The following is a 17,922-nucleotide window of genomic DNA, read 5'->3' as shown; positions in this document are numbered from 1 at the left end:
AGGCTGGAATATTCATGAACTTGACTGAAATGATATCATGGGCACATTTATAGAAAAGCACAAGGTCACACCATCAAACTGCATCACGAGGAATTAATCAGTTGGAAGGGTCAGAGCAGGACAAGAAAAACAAGTGACTGCAGTCACCAACACAAAACAGCCGTAAAAGGAGAGAGAATAAAAGCTAATAGAAAAAAAATAGTAGTCAGAGGTAAGCAAGATTCACAGTCTGCTTCGGCAGAGCCTGGTTTAATACTTAGCATGGCAAAAGAGACAATCAGCAATAACTTTCTCTAAGCAGGCACAGTGCAGAGGGATCAGCTGGAAGGAAGAGCTAAAGAATCAGCTTCAGGGCACAAACACACTTGATAAGGGCACATTATATGATCACCCATGAATAAGTTTAAGAAATCACCCACAATCTTCCTCTTCATGCCAGTTTTCTAACAAACCAACCATGTTGGAAATGAACAATAAAATCCAGCTCCAATTAAAATCCATGTTAGATGGTGCTCATGTGCTAATCCTAAAGTAAAATGAAACAAACCACAGCAATGTCTGCAATATTCACTCGATTTTTATAGGATACTGAAGCCCAGGAACCTGTGTAATCTCTTTCAACAAGAAACTTCAGCTTGGCCATACATCTGACAGTACTTCTTGGAAATTGATGCTTCCACAGCATGTAAGCCTAACGAAGGTGGTTAAGGAAGAGAAACTAGCAGGGTGGGGAATGTTACACAAGAACAAATTTATCATAAATCTCAGGACATATTTAAATAGATCACAGAAAAATATTTTGACCACAAGCTGGCCAGTGAAGTGTGAAAGTAGCCTTATTCTGTGTACACAAAACCTTTTCACATGGAGAAAAGAAAACTCAATGTAGGTATGAGTCACATTAAAGAATTTAAATATGACTGCTTTGGAATGGACATGTAGAAGGGGAAGGAGGTTTAAAGCAGAGGGAGTTAACAGCAGCACTCATAGTTCACTAACAGTTCCACTGAGGTTTGTTCTTACAGATTAGAGGTTATTACAAGTACGACTGTTCACGAAAAATACATTTCAACATCCTGCCCCTCCTTCATTTCCTCTCTGTAATCCTTTGGTTTACAGTTTCCAAACATCAACTTCAAGGATGAAGTTGTTTCTGCTGTAACCCAAAGGTAAAACCACTAATATGCTTTACAAACCATATAACCATTACAAAACTGGACTTGACCCTCAGTCTGAATGAATACAGATCAAATGATCCCCCATGGAAGACATGATGAAGTCTGTCTCACAGCAAGGGAAAGACTTCACCACAACAGAAGAAAAAAAACCACCCCAGTATCACAGCAGCTAAAGCAGCCAAGCAGCACTGCTTGCAAAATCTCCTGTAAGATATCAAAGCAAAAAAAGATTGTTTTGTTTTCAGATAAACAGAGGAGAAACTCAAAGTGTCCTAAACCTGTCACTTGTTACACTCTGCAGACACTATGTTGTAGCACTAGTTTGAATCTCCTTTCTATTTAGGTCACAGTTCCTGCTACTCCCACAAGTTACACTGCAGGACAGAGAAACACCTCATATTGCTGCTATTACTTGCAGTGAACGTGGCAGTATATTGATTTTTGCTATGTGTAACTGGCAGTTGGTTTCATCACTACACAGGAGAACAGGAATCTTAATTGAAGTTATTTCACAGGTGCATGAGGAACTCCTAAAGCAGAAGATCCAGCATGTATCAGTACACTCATACCTGAAGAAAAAAACAGCATTTATGTCTAAACAGGTATTTGAAACCAAAGGCCATCTCAAGAACATCAGCTTTACAAATAGTGCTGCTCAGGGAATTAATAACTGGAAGAGACAGGCATTGAGAGCTATTCGTAGACCTAGATCATACACTAAAAAGGTTGCAGGGGACACTCCTTGCTTCCCCCTCAAACTCCGGCATCCCCTCCTCAAGTACACTAGCATGCTTTTTTTTAACCCACAGCTTTAAGGCATTAACTTCCAGACTACCAAACTGCTGACAGTGGCAATGAAAGAAAGATATCCCCCAAATTCTACTTGGGAGCAGACCTTTTGGGCAGTTTTCACTCTTCTGCCACCATCCTCTAGCTGCTGACTACCACACATGCAACTTGTCTCATGGTTCCCCAAAGGTCTTCATATTTTTCAGAATATGTATTAAGACAGAAAAAGCCAGAACCATGCTAAGTGGATTTCAATTTAATATGGTAATGTTAAAGATTCAAAACCACAGTCACTGATTGTAGAAGCAGATTCACTAAAAAAAAAAATACAAGTGCAAGCCATAAAAAGAGTTGATCACATTAGCAGAAGGATGTCCTGTGTGCCTGGGAGCAAAGAGGGGACAGGGAGATGTTGGAGTGAGCTCACATGGCTTCACAGATGCTGGATACTCTCAGCCCTGGCTCTCAGACATGCCATGGCTACAACATCCAGCACACACCAGGGTCACTAGACCCCAAGCCTACCTAGTCAGGGAATGTTTTGTATAAGGCAGCTTCTGCAGTAGCCTAAGAACAGCTCAGTGTATTTATACAGGACTAAGTGTGGTCATGCCACCACACAAGACCAGAACTCAGTTCCACTGGATCTTTCTGCTACAGGTCATAGAATATTCCTCACTGCCATCATGAAAGTGGAGCAGGACTTAAGGATGCTCAGCACCAGGAAGAACAGCTGGTTTTCTGGACAGTTATTCTCCACAAGGATCTAAATAGGATTTTGACACCAGACCAAAGAACTTGAAAAAAAAAATCCCTAAACAGAAAGCAGCAGAGCAGAGCTGCAAAAATAACTCAGAACAAAGCTAAAGGAACTCACAGAACAGCAATGTACATGAAGCAGAACCTGAGGAATGGCAAGCTGTGTAAACTATTTAATTCTGCACATGTCCTGTTCTCACACAGTAATAGACAAAGAATCACTCTCACTTCCAGCATTCAGTTCTGCTGTCCTTTCTCCAAAAGAAAGAGAGCTTACAGCAGCAAGTAATAGTCCATAACATCCTTATAAAACACAAGCACATGGAGGAACACACAGATACAGCAAGAGGGAAAGAAACTGGCAACATTTAGGAGGAAAAAGTTTAGACCATGTGAAATTAGCCAGCAGACATCATGCTGGGTTGCCAATTCCCAGTAAACACAAACATGCATTTTGTAAAGATGCTTAAATACCATCTGAAAAAAAATATTGACTCCCAGTAGAACACTTCCATACTTTAGGTTTGTGCCATGTAAGATTCATCCTAGAGGAAAAAGCCTTATGTGCAGACAAAGGTTTCCTTTTTAAGGCCTGTTACTGAAGGAGCTTTTCAAGTTCAAGAATCTTACTTTTTTTAAGAACACAGCTGGGGCAGAATAGCATCCAAATTCAACAGTATCAGAGGCAGAGACTAGAGGTTCTCCAAACTCCGTGTCAAACCAGACTAACCCCTTCAGGCAACAATGTTTAAGGTAAGAAAAACAGTCATCTGTCTTTGAAAAATAACTAGGTCAAGAAAATACTCTGCTGTGGTCAGAAAAAACCCACAAGGCCACTTCTTGACAAACTTTATGACCCATGTAACTCCAGTTTGGAATGTAGTTATCAGTTATGTTTCAGCACAGGAAACTCAAATCTGTTCATGACAGCAAGATCATTTTAAGGAGCAAGACTGGAAAAAATATGTTCCCCCTCTAACACTGCTCAACCTAAAAAAGTTTTTCCTAACAAATTAAGGGCCATTAATTAGAAATTACAGCTGTAAGTAAAGGACCTTTCTCATCATAATGAAGGGGGGAATTACCCAAGATCTGGATTAGCCAAGCTGAGACGTATCTGAAATGGAGACCTAGATGGATATCAGTTCCCAGCTCCATTCCCTCCCCTTATTTAAGCTACCTAGATATTCATCTTGTTCATGGCAGGAAGAGGTAAAAGCATCAAATTTAAGTCTGACATTATCTCCAACAACTTGGCCAACTGCAAATTAATCCTCAGGTACTTACATCGATACCAGAGTACATCAAGTCTCAGTTAACTGGGCCTATTTACTAGAACAGGATTGGAAAAATTAAAAGTATGTTTCAATCCAAGCCCTGTAGAGGCTGAAGGTATTGGGACAGGACCTGCTGGTCCTGCCTGAAGGATCTGTCATCAATATGAACAGTTGCTGCCATAAGTCTGTACAAGAAGCCTCAGATGTGCCCTGGAGCTCTTAGGAAAAGCTTTCCTGTTCTACAACACCTGTTTTGAAAGGCCTTCCTTCTCAAAAATGGCTGTTCCTTGGACAAGGTACAAAGACTAACAGCTCTAGTGTCAAAAAACCATCAATAACCAAAGAAACTTCACTGGTTTTGTACCAGGCACAGAGCTATACACGAACAACATCAGAAGCACTGAAATAGCAGGGATTTGGAGACCACTGATGTTCAGCACATACCAAATGCTATGGGCAGGACTCTCCCACAAGTGTGAGCTCTGATGATTAAGTGCCCCAGGCTACTCTCAGAAGCAGCCAAATACTGGCAACTGGAAGCTTCCAGCTTACTGAAGTAATTATTTGTAGTACTTTGAACTAAGCTAAAAATACATAGTCTTTGATATATCAAGGATCCTTCTTATCTAAATCAGTATGAAGCTAGCACTACATGCACACCAATACAGGCAAAATATATCACTTGTCCCCCTCACCATAACAATAATTACTTTTTAATAGACTACAGTTTTATTTTTAATAGATTATAGCTCAATCTTTATAGCTCAATCTGTGATGCCCTAAAATATACCCACAAGAACTAGACAAAAAAAAAAAAGAAGGTAACCCTGTGATATCAACTCATTGTTTTTGTACCATGATATAAAAAGCTAGCATTTAAAGGTTTCACATATTAGATCAAATTATAAACTGGGTAGAGAATGTTTCTCTAAACCACCCCACTAAAAGTAAAAATACCTGTCAGATGCTAAAGCTTAGCAGGACCAGGACACTAATTATCCATGATTCATTAGCCATCCCACAAATCTGTTATTGCTTCCTCATATGGAAAGTTCTTAAGGACTGTCATATTCTGGAGCCTGGCAGTCAGAAGATGACTCACTCACTTTGAGACAAAACATTATTACCAAAATATAATGCCTGTTTCATACAGACATTGTAATCACCATTGTATTTGAAAGAGGAAAACAAGGAAAAGGAATTCAGCTTCCCTTCCTCTGAGTCCTCCTCATACAAAACTCAAACCACAGGGGTGGCAAGGGGAGGGGAGTGAGGAAGGGAAAAACAAATGCTAAAGTGGTTTCCATAACCAAACCCTCCATAATTTCAAAGCATGTATGACAAACATGCTGCAGAGTGACCACAGGAAAGCACAGCTTCAGGGAAGATAATGCCTTATACCAGAGCCTTGCACACTGCCTTTTGCTTAAGGACATCCTTCAACAACAAAAATTCAAGTAGTTGGAGAGCCCAAACTTAAAATTACACAATAGAGGTTGTGAAGTGTTTCACAGTTAGCACATCTTCATCTACATGAAATAAAACAAAAGAAAACTAAAGCAGCAAGTGATGAAGGTCCACAACTCAGAACAAAAATGGATACAGTTTAAGTTACTTTATTTTGCACCTATAGAACTTACCTGAAAAAATTAATTCAAGTTCCCAATAAACACTTTATTGGATGGTGCATGGGGAGTCTCAATTACACCCCAGATTCAGAAAGAACTGTGAGGAAATTGAGAAGCAGTAGTTTCAACATCTCATTTCGTATTTAATTAACCATGCCCTTTTCTCTAGCTCTATTCAATTGTAGAATTATCTGAACTGTTAAGTTCAAGAAATTGATAGATAATTAATCACCATTAATTGCTATCAGAGATGCTTCTAACTTAAGTAATAACATCTATTTTTTTTTTTTTAAGGAAAATCAAAAATACTGAAAACCTTGAAATTCAAGCATCCCTCTCAGTTTAATTGATGCTATACCATCAAGCATAGAAAATCCAAACCTATCACTCCAGTCTGCTGCTAGAGTCTCCTACATCTCCCTCTTGCAATATCTACACTCTAAAGGCAGCACTGCTCTGGCTTCCACCATCTACACATGTACTGCAGCCATAAAGGTGCACTGCTCAAAAGCAAAGTGAATTCCACAGGGCAGCGTCTCCGACAACTAAATCCACTTTGAGCTCAGTTACACGTTACTTGGATAGAGCCCACAAGTTCTACACTAAAAGCTCACACAAGTCAGCTCAGTAGCTACACACCATTGACACCATCTGGGATCTTAAGCCCTACAAGATTCACTATCAAATTAAGTTATGACCTGTCCTGCCTGTCTTATAGGCAGATGTTGGAAGGTTTATACAGTGTCTGCCTCCTACTGAAAAAAACAGAATATATTAGATACCATTCTTCATTTTAAGAAACTGTTCTTCTTGCTTCCACAAAAATTTGTCACAACAAATTAAAGAACTAAAACCCACACTTAAGTCTCTGCACCTCCCCAGCAGCAGAGAAAGCTCCAAATATTTGCTCCCCCAAGGCCCTTTAAAATCAGTCATGGCACAAAGTGTTGTCCTTAGGCACTGCTGCTACACACATTTTGGTGAAAATTCTCAGCTCTTTGTACAAGAGTACTTCTGTTTTCACCTGGTATAGTGCCTGAAGCTTAATTTTGCTGTGTTACTTTGCTGGCTATTAAGCATAATACCCAGTTTTAAAAATAAAGATTTTTAACACGCTTCACATTAAAAACCATCTGGGAAGGGATGGAAAATGAACATCAGTTTTGCAACACCACAGTGTTAATAGGAACTGTGTAATTATAGATAAGCCTTTTAACTGATGTTAACAAAGTCACTCTTGAAATAGAAAAATTTAGAGACCTCCTACGTTACTTTCACACAACAGATGTGCAGTTCATCTATTTAGGATTAGAAGGATGAAAGAGCCATACAATTATGCCTGAAATGACAAAATCCAACTCAAAACTGATTGTCAGATAGTAACATAACGCCCAGCGGAAAACACAGATTTTTGACAAGGTTAAAAAGCTGTCTTTAAGCTTAAGTCAACTACTTATGCCACAAATGCATACTCTAAAAATAGTTTTCATACTGCCCTGAAAATACTACTGTTATTTAAACAAATGCCTGCTCAAACAATGGACACAGCAAGAGACAAGCTGCTACATATGATTAAGAATTTTAGAAGAATGCTATACTGACTTATAATGGCATAAAGTTGTGATGGCAAGGGTGTTGTTTTGGTTGTTTGGGGTTTCTTTTAAATATTTGGAGCTTAAGCCTGTTTACAGGCTTTTTATTTTGATGCAATACACATTAAAGAATTTTTTAGTTTTGAAACCAGCAGTTGAGTATTTCTAACATAAGTACTCCAACATAGGAAGTACCATCTGTGTAACACCTTATATAAGCAGGGTAAATAAAGCTTGAGATGACTGAAAAAGGTTATTCGATTTCTACAAAATATTCATTTCATTAACCTATTTTACTGGAGTACTTTGACAAGATTTAAATCCCCTATTAGTGAAAGGAATAGTCTAAACGTTTGACTGGAAATGGAGATCTAGCTGAACACCTCAGCTGGCACTACTCAAGTCCTTGAAACTCTGCAAGAAGCTTTCATACCTGGCTATTATTTCTCAGAGCAAAAACTCCTGCTCATGTGTAATTCTCTAATTCATGGGGGGAAAAAAATTCCAGGCCAAAAAAGCAGAGTCATTCATAAATTTTTCATAAAGTAGAGAAGTGCAGCTGGACACGGGCTCCCAGGCTCTAGGTACCACATTTAATACCTGCTATTCCTCCTCTTGCTCCTGCAGAAATTGTTTTCAAATGGAGACTAAGACATCTCACATGTTTTTATTAATCAGAGGATCGGAAAGACTGAAGTTCTATTTCCATGAAATATTATCATGACAGTAGGAAAGAGATCCAAAAATACATAACACTATCTTAAGTGAGTCTGAATAACTTTTACAGCTTAGGCAAAACTGCCCCTGCTTCCCACAAAAGACTCTTATCTGCCATAGAAACCACATCCCTGGAGGCATTTAAAAGGCTACTGGACCCAATACTAGAAAAATATATATTGAGGGAAGTAGTAATGCATGAACAGAGAATAAGATGATTTAGGACATCTTTCCTCAGACATGATTTCCACAATTGTTTTTTACAGATTGATAGCCAAATGTAAATAGCTATTCACACAAAGTTTGATTCAAACTTCTGTACACAATTTTTGATTTGAGAATATGGGAGGTTTCATCACACTACATAACAGATGCATATTGCTTAACTTCAGAGAGACAAATTTAACATACAGTCTAAGTCAAAGCACTTGGAAATTTATTAGACAGCTGCTGTCCAGGGAGGTGCAGAGCTCAGGAATACCTGTGATTTTCCAGCAGTGAGTGGTGCTGGGACTGTCACTGGCCATCACTGAAGTTTGCTCAAGAAGTAAATGCCACAGGAGGAGGCATCTCAAGAAACTGCTCCTATCTTTCACATACCTGTTTGTCTCCAAGGAGAATTTCCTCCTGATCTTAGCCATTCTCTGGCCTCTTAACTGATTTAAGTCACATAAATACAGCTCGACCAACCTCTAGCAGACTGAAGCAGACTTGCACTTCATTGTTCAAACTCCTGCAGGCATAGCAGGAGTTTATCTTAGCTCTGCTGAAGCTCAGAGAACCTGCAAGTACCTTACTGTACTCATTTTCATTCAGACATTTGTCCTCCAAGACAAGATTACTCTTAAAGAAAAACCACACTGAAATACTGAAATACTTAAGCCTTTCGCACACAGGGGGACGCTGCATGGGTAAAGAGTAGAAAAATTCTCCTTGAGGTCCATTGCTCACAATTTATTTCCAGCTATAAATTATGTTTATGCCTAGAATTACACAAAATGGATTTAAACCACTGTTTTACTTAGCTAGGCAATTCTGATATAATGTTGGTATTTTAAATACAAATCATGTTATCTTTTGCTTTCCTGGTTTATGATCACTTACAGAAATTACCACCACAGGAAGAAAAAAAAAGCCCAACAAGTCCCCAAAGTGTTTTTCAAAGTAAAGGTAGGCCAGGATTAGTTCTATTTTTCAAATGTGAACTTAAAGGCTCCCCTGGTAATAGGTATTTAATTTTAAAAAAAGAACTAGAATTCTGTTCCTGGTTCAATTACTTCATTCATAGCTGTTCTTTTTGGTCTCAGTTTTATACAAGGGGAAACTACTACTGTTATACATCTATATTTGCCACCATTTTATTGATCCAAATCAACCCCAGCCCAATCCTTCTGTACATATTACTCATCAGTATTGTATTTTCCACAAACCATATTCCCAAACCCAAGGGCATTGAGGGTGCCCTGCAGCATAAGACACCCTCATGTAGTGCAAGGACATGCACCACCCATTTCATCTGAGCAGGGCTGCACCACCCATGCACCACTGAACTGCAACATGTCAGACACAGGCAGAAAAACCAGACCTACATTCTGACCACGAGATGCTGTAGTACATCTTGCAAGTGAATCACAGGAGCTTAAGTGATTACATGCTGCAATCGTAATTAAAGACCTTCCCCAAATCACTCTGCACTCTGTGCAGGGCACAGAACAGCCTTTGCTGACTCCACAAGCAGAAATTACATCTACCCCAAATAACCTGTTTGTTCCCATTTAGACAGGAGGCCACGAGAGACAAGCTTTACATAAGCATCTCAAGCTATTTAAAGCAACATGTTTACTATTTCCAGAACACAATCTGAATGAACTTCATGAGCCAGCACTTAACCTACTTCAGCCAGTGCAGCCCTGACTCACAGGGCAGGCACCCTGTGAGCTTAGTGAGGGACTTGATATCACTTCTTTATCTTGTACATGCTAAAACAGCAACCTGGGAGAGAGCTTAACAAAAGGGAGCAGCTCCTTCACTACACTAATCACAACAAGAATTCAAAGAACCAAGAAGAATGCTTCCACATCTACTTTGCTTAAACTTAGTGAGGTCACAGTATGGCTAATGCATAAACCTGTCCCCATACCAACCATTACAGTAACCTCAAAGGTCAAAACCCAGCCATTGCCTGGTAGCTCTCAGACTGCAACCACACCTTTTGTTACCCTGGCTTATATAACTAAATAAAATAATTAGTATTACAGCTACCCTTGTAGCTATTCACAATGGCTTTCACAAACTGGCCCACACAAAGTGAAACAACTAAGTGGATATAGAGATTGCACAACAGAGATCAGGAGTTACCAGGAAAGTCTCTGCAATAAAAGCAGCAGCCACCTGACCCAAGTTCAGTTGCAACACGGCTGATGTGCTCTGCCCTTTATTAAGTACTGCCTTCTCCTGCCACCCTTCAGGGACACATATCCACCAACACCCACCTCTGCTTTTAAGTGTTTTTAAACTGCTATTTCAACCAGCTGCTGTTGGTTGAAATCACTACCAACCAGTCCTGCTGCTTGCTCTCACATGTAAGTGATACCGATTTTGCTGTTTTGGTCAAAGTTGATGTATTTGACTCATTTGTTCACTCTCACCCTGTGAGAAGCCCTTGTTCCTATATAGAGCCATTACACCACTGCTATCTACAGCATAAAGTCAGTAGTCATGAAGCAATTTTAGCTCAATTTACTTTAAGGATCAAAGTTATCCAAGTGTTTTGCCTGCTGACGAGCTGAAACTTCAAGAAAGACTAAATCAAGCATTCAGGTGTTGCAAGTGATGAAGAACTGCTTACAAAAATTTAGTTGTTCCCTAACACCATGGAGGTCCAAGATATGGGATTAAAAAAGCTGATTATCAATAGAAAATAACTCTGTCAGTGGTTGTCAGAGTTTGAAGCACTGATGCACACTCTGAAACCCCCAAGATGCACACTGGCAGGAGCCAGGCCGTGCTGCAGGAAGTATCACATTGCACATTCATTGTTCCTGCATCCCTCAAAGCAGCTGTTCTGGCTGGGCAGGGTGCCAGCTGCAGCTTTGACCTGACCTGGTGTGGCACTTAGGATCTCTCTCAGTACCAAGAAAATCCAGTAGTATAAAATTCAGATGACTTTCAAGCATTTCTGAGAAAAGAAGCACCCAGTACTAGGAAATTACAACTTCAGTCCCTGAGTTAGACTATTTAGAGACCCTTAAAACTCTTCATTGTGTTATCTTATCAGTCTAATGTTAATTAATGCATGAGATGCCCCAGGATTCAATAGTTGAAACTATTACTTATGTGGATAAAGCCAGGTATTTGGTGTTAACTATTTAAACAGACCAAGCACCACTTCACAGAAAACACAAATAGTTTGGGATTTTAAAGTATGCTACCAGAATATTACTTTCTGGAACCTCCTGCCACCACACTGGGGGAGGAGTAACACAAGAATGTCGAACACCAGAAAGACTTCAAACTACAGTGTGTTGTTTGATCTAAAACAGAATTAAATCTCACTGTCACAGTAAAACTTGCTTACACACCAAAAAACATGTGCAACCTCTTGGCTGCTCTTTCCTTGTCGCACCTCAGGATCAACTGACATAACTCACGAAGCACAACACTGGAAAGAAGTCAGCAGTTTCCACTTCAGTAAAGAAACATTTCTCTCCTCATACTGCAGCTAGCAGTCTAAACACCACCTTGACTCACTCTGTGGCAGCCTCCGAGACAGAGTGGATTTGCTGCAGGAGAGCACAAGCCCAGAGAGGCTCTTGGCCACACTCAGACATCTCCAAACACCAGGGTGACGGGATGTCTGCTGCCAGGGAGCAGGGCTGACACTGCTCACTGCAGCCAGCTTCTCATCTGATTCTTCTCTCTCATTTGGTTGTGAACAAATGCTCAGCAGGCACAGACACCACGTTCTGCTGTGCTACAACTCCTACAGCTCTCCTTGCGCACACAACTGAATGGAGAAAGTAATTCTGAGCCTTCAGGGGCTGGAAACAGCTATTGCTTTTGTTATCTTTTCCTACAGTCTTTTCCACTTGTTTTTACAGCTGTCTTCATGTCCTAGAAGGTCTGATGTTTCACAAGTTTGAATTTTCAGCTTCTAGTGCAGAAAAAGATCCTTCCTGAATTTAGCACAACGTGAGAGCTAAGCAGGCGTGTACAGCAATCTGCCTGAACACTTCAATCTCTTTCTACATACATGATTCACTCACTTCACTGGATATTAAGGTAGCATTTTCCAGGAGAATTGAAGATATGGCATATTCCTTCCCAAAAGGGCATGAAAACCTAAATCAGAGGGGGAGTACAGTGAAGAGTGAGGAGCTGTGGAAGAATACAACAAAGTCAAAGCACAAAGAAATAAACAGTTTATGGCATTCAGAGCTGCCCATTTTTTACTTTTTCTAAATAAAGGTGGAAATCAGAATATTAAAGATGCAACAGTGGAAGCAGCAAGCCAGGAACAAGGACAGAAATTAGGAGCATAGACATAGATAAATTAATAATCTGAATTTTCTCAACAAAGAATTCTGAACTTAAAAACCAATGACACTGGAAACTTGGCTTTCAGAAATTAAGACTTCTAATTTTCTAGCACTAATATTTATCAAATAAATAGGGAATGAAGCAATAACCAACAAGTACTTTTTTCAGAACTCAACTAGCAAAAAACCCAGTTCAGTAATGAAAAATAAAGCCCAAAACAAAAAACCAACACTAAAACAAAGACAAGAAAATAGAACACATCAAAACACACTTTTCATCCCCTTCTGCCTCTAAAGCATCACCCAACCACAGCTATTCAAGATCTTCATTCAGACGTAAGAGAGGCCTTGCTTCAAGCTAGAGTAAGTAAATCATGTAGTGCTGATAAATACTGATTTGATGGAATTCCTTGCTGAGAAGCCTTCTGCATCTTTAGCAGCTGTTTGTGTAAACCTCTCAGGACACCACAGCATTGAAAGAAATGTCTGCAGCCTCAAAACTTTTCATCTTCAAGCACTTCTGTCTCCAATACACCACCTTCAGACCTATCATAAATCATATCTGCCCCATGTTAAGTTCTCCACAAGCACTATTATCTAACTGCTGACCTGGTTTTGAGCAACCACTTGCTCAAAACCACTTGCTCACTTGCGCTTTTTAGGAAGATTTGAGAACATCAAAATATTTGCAGTAAAGCTTAAAACAAAGACCCTTAAAAGTGCTTGTTTTCAACAGAGGTATTTCATAAACTGACTTGGAAGTGAATTTGAAATCACAGAAAAAAGTATTTTTGGAAACAATAAGGAGACATCAAGATACATGAAAGGAAGGTCTTACTGAACTTTCCTTAATGGTAGCCCTGATCTTCCCTGAGCTCTATGCAGATAAAGCACATCTTGCATGACACTTCAAAACAAGCCTTCTGTAGTATTAGCTCATGACATTTTGCACAGCAGTAATTTTGCTTAAGACCACAATGTAAATTTCAAAGCATATACATCTGCTAGGATTTGGGGCATGCAGAGAAGGTAAGATAAGAAGACTTCTAACAATGAAATGAGTAAACAAGCTGACATTCTAAATAACCCTGATATTCCTTGGAAACTTAATTCAATTTTTACTTCAAATGTTCCCAGTACTTGCCTAATTTTTTAATAGATGTTTTCATTAAAGTTCAGCATGTCTGGAAATTGATGTATTTCCAAGCTATAGTTTGTGCCTTTGATTAAAAACAGAGTAGTACCTTAATAGGAAGATTCTACCAAAATAGCTGGAAAGAAAACATCAGGTCTTGACACTGCAGAATAAGCTAGTCATCACTAAATCATCACTTCATAATAGTCTTACAGGAAAAGTAGTCAAGACTGGCTAAATATTAGTACCATGTACAATTCTGCAGAAACTCTAAACAGCCATAAAACTTCCTACAGACATGGGCTATAACAGGTTTCCTCCATACACACTGCTCTATGGATTACTTAAAAGGTATAAAATCTGAGCAACTGAAGCTATTCAGTAGCCTGAAATATTGCATCTCACCTCCAGAGCCTGAAGAATGCAAGCACTGAGCCAAAAAAAGGGGCAGGTTTTCAATTTTACATAAAGAAACCTGCATTAGACCACACAGGCAGTTGAAAGGCAAATCCAATAATACTTCTGGTCTAGATTAGCAAACTAATCCCAACAGTGATTAACACAGAGAAACAGGTAAAATCTGATTAGCTAACTAGTAAACTTGCATCTTAGCCAAAACTCAGAACACTGTCTAGTCATACCTAGAACAGAAGTGGTTACCACCCTTGTCAGTAACCAAACAGATTGCTTCAGCCCCAGAGCTACACCAAAATTGTTGTATTTTTAAAGAGGAAAATCCTTTAAGATAAGGAAGTTTTCTCACAAAAGTACAAGGGAAGGACAGTTGTCATCATAGAGACTTTTAGCCAAGTGGATATAAATCAGTTAGCATCAGACAGTTCCAGTATCTATCTTATTGGTATTTTGATGTAAAACCTACTAGTACTGGGGTACACAAACTGCATGTCTTAGTCAACACCATGTCCTACTCAGCTTTTCTTTTGCACAGCACATCACAAACAGGGACACGGGTGCCCAACTATGTCCCTTTCTTACAATTTTACTGCTACTTTTGCAAACTGCCTCCTCACCACGAGTCATAACAGAACTATCACACAAGCCTTCCAAGTCTGGTATCTACTGAAGGCAGTAGGGTTATTGTCACAAGCACAAAGTGTTCTCTGACCATAATGTTAGATTCAGTTTTACATTTTGAACTGTCAACTCTGTGGACAAAGAAACTCCAAAAAAATGAGTTCTGTTACATGCATTTGTATTACATACAAAGAATAGGCATGAACTGAAGTTTTCTAGTTCTTGAATCAGCACCTCTAATGAGGAGGGAAGTAGAATTCTAAATAACATTCTGGAGTAAAACACCTCTTCATTGAGCTAGAGCACCTGTAGCTGCCATATTAGAAGACTATCTCTTTCCAACTGCTAATTTGCAGTTTCTTCAGTTAATCTATTTATACATGGGTTTGCTTGCTCTTATTTAGCTTCATAGAATTACTTAAACCAAGGGAAGGCTTAATGAAACAGATTTGCAGTAAGATTACTCAGAAATCATTGCATTGGGGAACATGATGGTATCAACTTTTTGCTACCATGTCTACTCCATTCCCCATTACTTCCTTGCTTTCCAAAAAGCAAGCCATTTTTCTGTGGCCTCTGCTTTTAAGCATCTTTTCAGAGCTCTCAGCATGCTACATCAAGAACTGGGTTTCCCAGGCAGAATCCAAGTTGCTTTATGGTACAGTGCAAGCAACCTGCTCTGCTGCCAAAGGTGACAGACACAGGGCACAAGCAAATCTGCAACAACTACAAATCAGTGCCGCTGTTCTAGAAACAGCCTTCCTGCAAGAGCTCCCTTCCCACAGTGAGGAAAGTAAAATCTCACCCGTGTCATTTTAAAAAAGTCTAACGATGGCCTGTTCCATCGTACATCCTCCTCCCGTCTGCGCTTCAGCCGGCTTTTCTTTTCGTTCAGGACGCAGGGCTGCGAGCGGCACCTGAGCAGGCCCTGCCGCCGGCTGAGCTCGGGTGTGGAGGTGGGAGTGCTGCTGGCTGAAGGCAAGAGATTCCCTGTCTCGGTGATGTGCTCCTGGGAGAGGGACAGGCGGCGCCTTGGGTTAAAGTCACAAGGGCCTCCGGAATTCCAGCGGGTGCTGGAGCTCGTGCTGCCCTCGCTGCTGTCCACAAACCCGCTGCTGGCAGAGGAAGGTCTGGGTACTGGAGAGGTGTTGAAGCTGGTGATGGTGAAGACGTTGTTTAGGGACAGGATGTTTTGTGGCAGGCTGATGCTTGTGCTTCTCTGCAAGGTGGCACTTCCGTGGCTGTTGCAGCGCTGCAAGGTCGCGCTGCCGCCGCTGTTACAGCGTCTCTTTGACACAGGAGTCCAAACCTTGGAGCTGCCGGGCTTCCAGGGGGAGCGGCAGCGAGCCAGCTCGTCCGGCTCCGACAGGGAGCGGCAGTGGCGCTTGGTGGGGGGTGCCAGGGGCTGGCCCGAGTTCTCGTTCAGGTTGAGCTCGCTTATCCATCCCGACACCATGGAGGTGTTGGAGGGCTCCTGCTGCCACGGCAGGCTGCCATTGCTGGCAGCGCTGGTGCTGAACGGGCACACTGGGAAAGGGTAAGCTGAATTCCTGGTTGGGTCAGGCTGGATTGGGTAACCCCCATTTAAAGCTTTCCAAGGACTGTCTTCTGAAAGCAAGAAGAGATACAGGTGAGAGATGAAAGGAGGAAGAGCAATTTGTGTTAAACCTAGTTTAATGTAAAGCCATCAAAATTGTCTTTAGAAGGATGAGCCAGAAATACCCAGTTCCTAATCAAAATTTCACTCTAAAAAAAAAACAAGTAGAAAATTCAAAAACACAAAGACCAAAGTATTTAATCAGGAACCAATCAGGCATTCCAATATATATGTACTTTGTTAATACACTTTCCTTTACACTGAATAACTACTATGGTTTTCTTCTCACTGAGCAACAGGACAGTTTCCTAGCGTACAGCACCCACCACAATTAAATCACAGAATAGTGAACCACCTCAGGTACAACCAAAACAGATTAACAACATAAGAAGCCATCAGGGAACTTGTTATTTTTTTATGCAAGTGTAGGATAATCGCTTCAGACTGCTGTTCTTTATTTAGTTCTTATGTTTTTCTATTAAAAACACCTTAAGGAAAATTTCCAAAGAGTGTTCACATTCTCTGCTCTGAAAACCTTTACTTTAAATTAGAAACAGTATAAAGTTAAATCAGACTGAAGACTTGTGCCTTCCCCCCCTTAAACTCTGAATATAAGAAAAAACCCCAAATCCTAATTTAATGCATAAAATAAAGTATCCCTTAAGAACCTTCTGCAAGTCTTACTGTGAATGCAGACACAGTGCACAACTTCTCATCTGAAGTGGCAACGCTGGGTTAAAAGCAGTCTGCCAGTGCAGCCTCTCACTCTTTTGTGAAGCGGTTCTTTGAGAACATTCTGCACATTTTACAGCTGTTCCTCCACATTATACAATGAAGTGTAAGAAGAACTACAGCAGACTTTGGATTTGCAAATTGAAAAGCAGCAAAACTGTTGGCCAGCTAACAGTGCTTCATGCTTGGTTAGAAAATTTGCTAATTTAAACCAATTAGCCAAATAAGTCTCACTTATCCTGGCTTTAAAGAAAGAACATGTAAAATACCCATTTTTCCCATACACCTATTTTAAGAACCTAGATAGAACTTAAACACTGAATACTAGTATATTCTTATGGTTGACTTTCCAAACTAAGTTTTAGGGTAAAACAACTAAAATACTTGCTGAGTAGCTTTAAAAGTTGCAAACCCAAATAGTTGTACATGTTCCATGCCCAAAGTATGTCATGGATTATCCTGTTTATTTGGATCTTATTTAAAGAACACCCTATTGTCTCAAAATCATTTAACTGTGCAGACAGCTGGCCTATTCAAACATGTTTTATTAGAATTCCTCTGTCCTTCCTCCTCCATTCTTTCAGATGGGTACAACCACATACTGTGCTTTGCCTTAAGCATGCAAGCTCTTCAAGGCAGGGACCATCCATAATTCAATGCAAGTAAAAGAGCCAACACAATGGGGTCCAGCTAATGTATGAAACTCCTAGCATCTACTGTAGGACGATTTCCTAGCTGAAACTCGCCTGATTTTTTTAAAAATCCTTAGGAAGCTTTCTTCCAGGCTAGGAGACTTATTTAAAAGTTTAATGTAAAAAAAAGTCCAGAATCTGTGTTTTAATTGTTTACATGGCAGACGCACTTAATCATTTAGTGTGGAAAACAGCTCTAAGATCAGAGTCCAATCATTAACTTAAATCCACCAACTCCACCACTAAACTAAAG

At 40.1% G+C, this 17,922-nt stretch overlaps 1 protein-coding gene across 5 annotated transcripts in view; it reads right to left on the bottom strand.

Moving 5' to 3' along the window:
• FAM53A (family with sequence similarity 53 member A) overlaps positions 1-17,922 on the bottom strand; it is a 69,884-nt gene that overhangs the window by 22,334 nt on the left and 29,628 nt on the right. For all 5 annotated transcript variants that reach the window (XM_064418934.1, XM_064418936.1, XM_064418935.1 and 2 more), the window contains exon 4: positions 15,454-16,256. In XM_064418934.1, coding sequence (XP_064275004.1) covers positions 15,454-16,256 — 803 coding nt within the window. The remainder of the gene's footprint in view (positions 1-15,453; positions 16,257-17,922) is intronic.

This window comes from Passer domesticus, chromosome 4, assembly GCF_036417665.1.
Source record: "Passer domesticus isolate bPasDom1 chromosome 4, bPasDom1.hap1, whole genome shotgun sequence".
Lineage (NCBI taxonomy): Eukaryota > Metazoa > Chordata > Aves > Passeriformes > Passeridae > Passer > Passer domesticus.
Note: the sequence above shows the minus strand (reverse complement) of the source record. Positions and strands in the feature narration are given on the sequence as shown.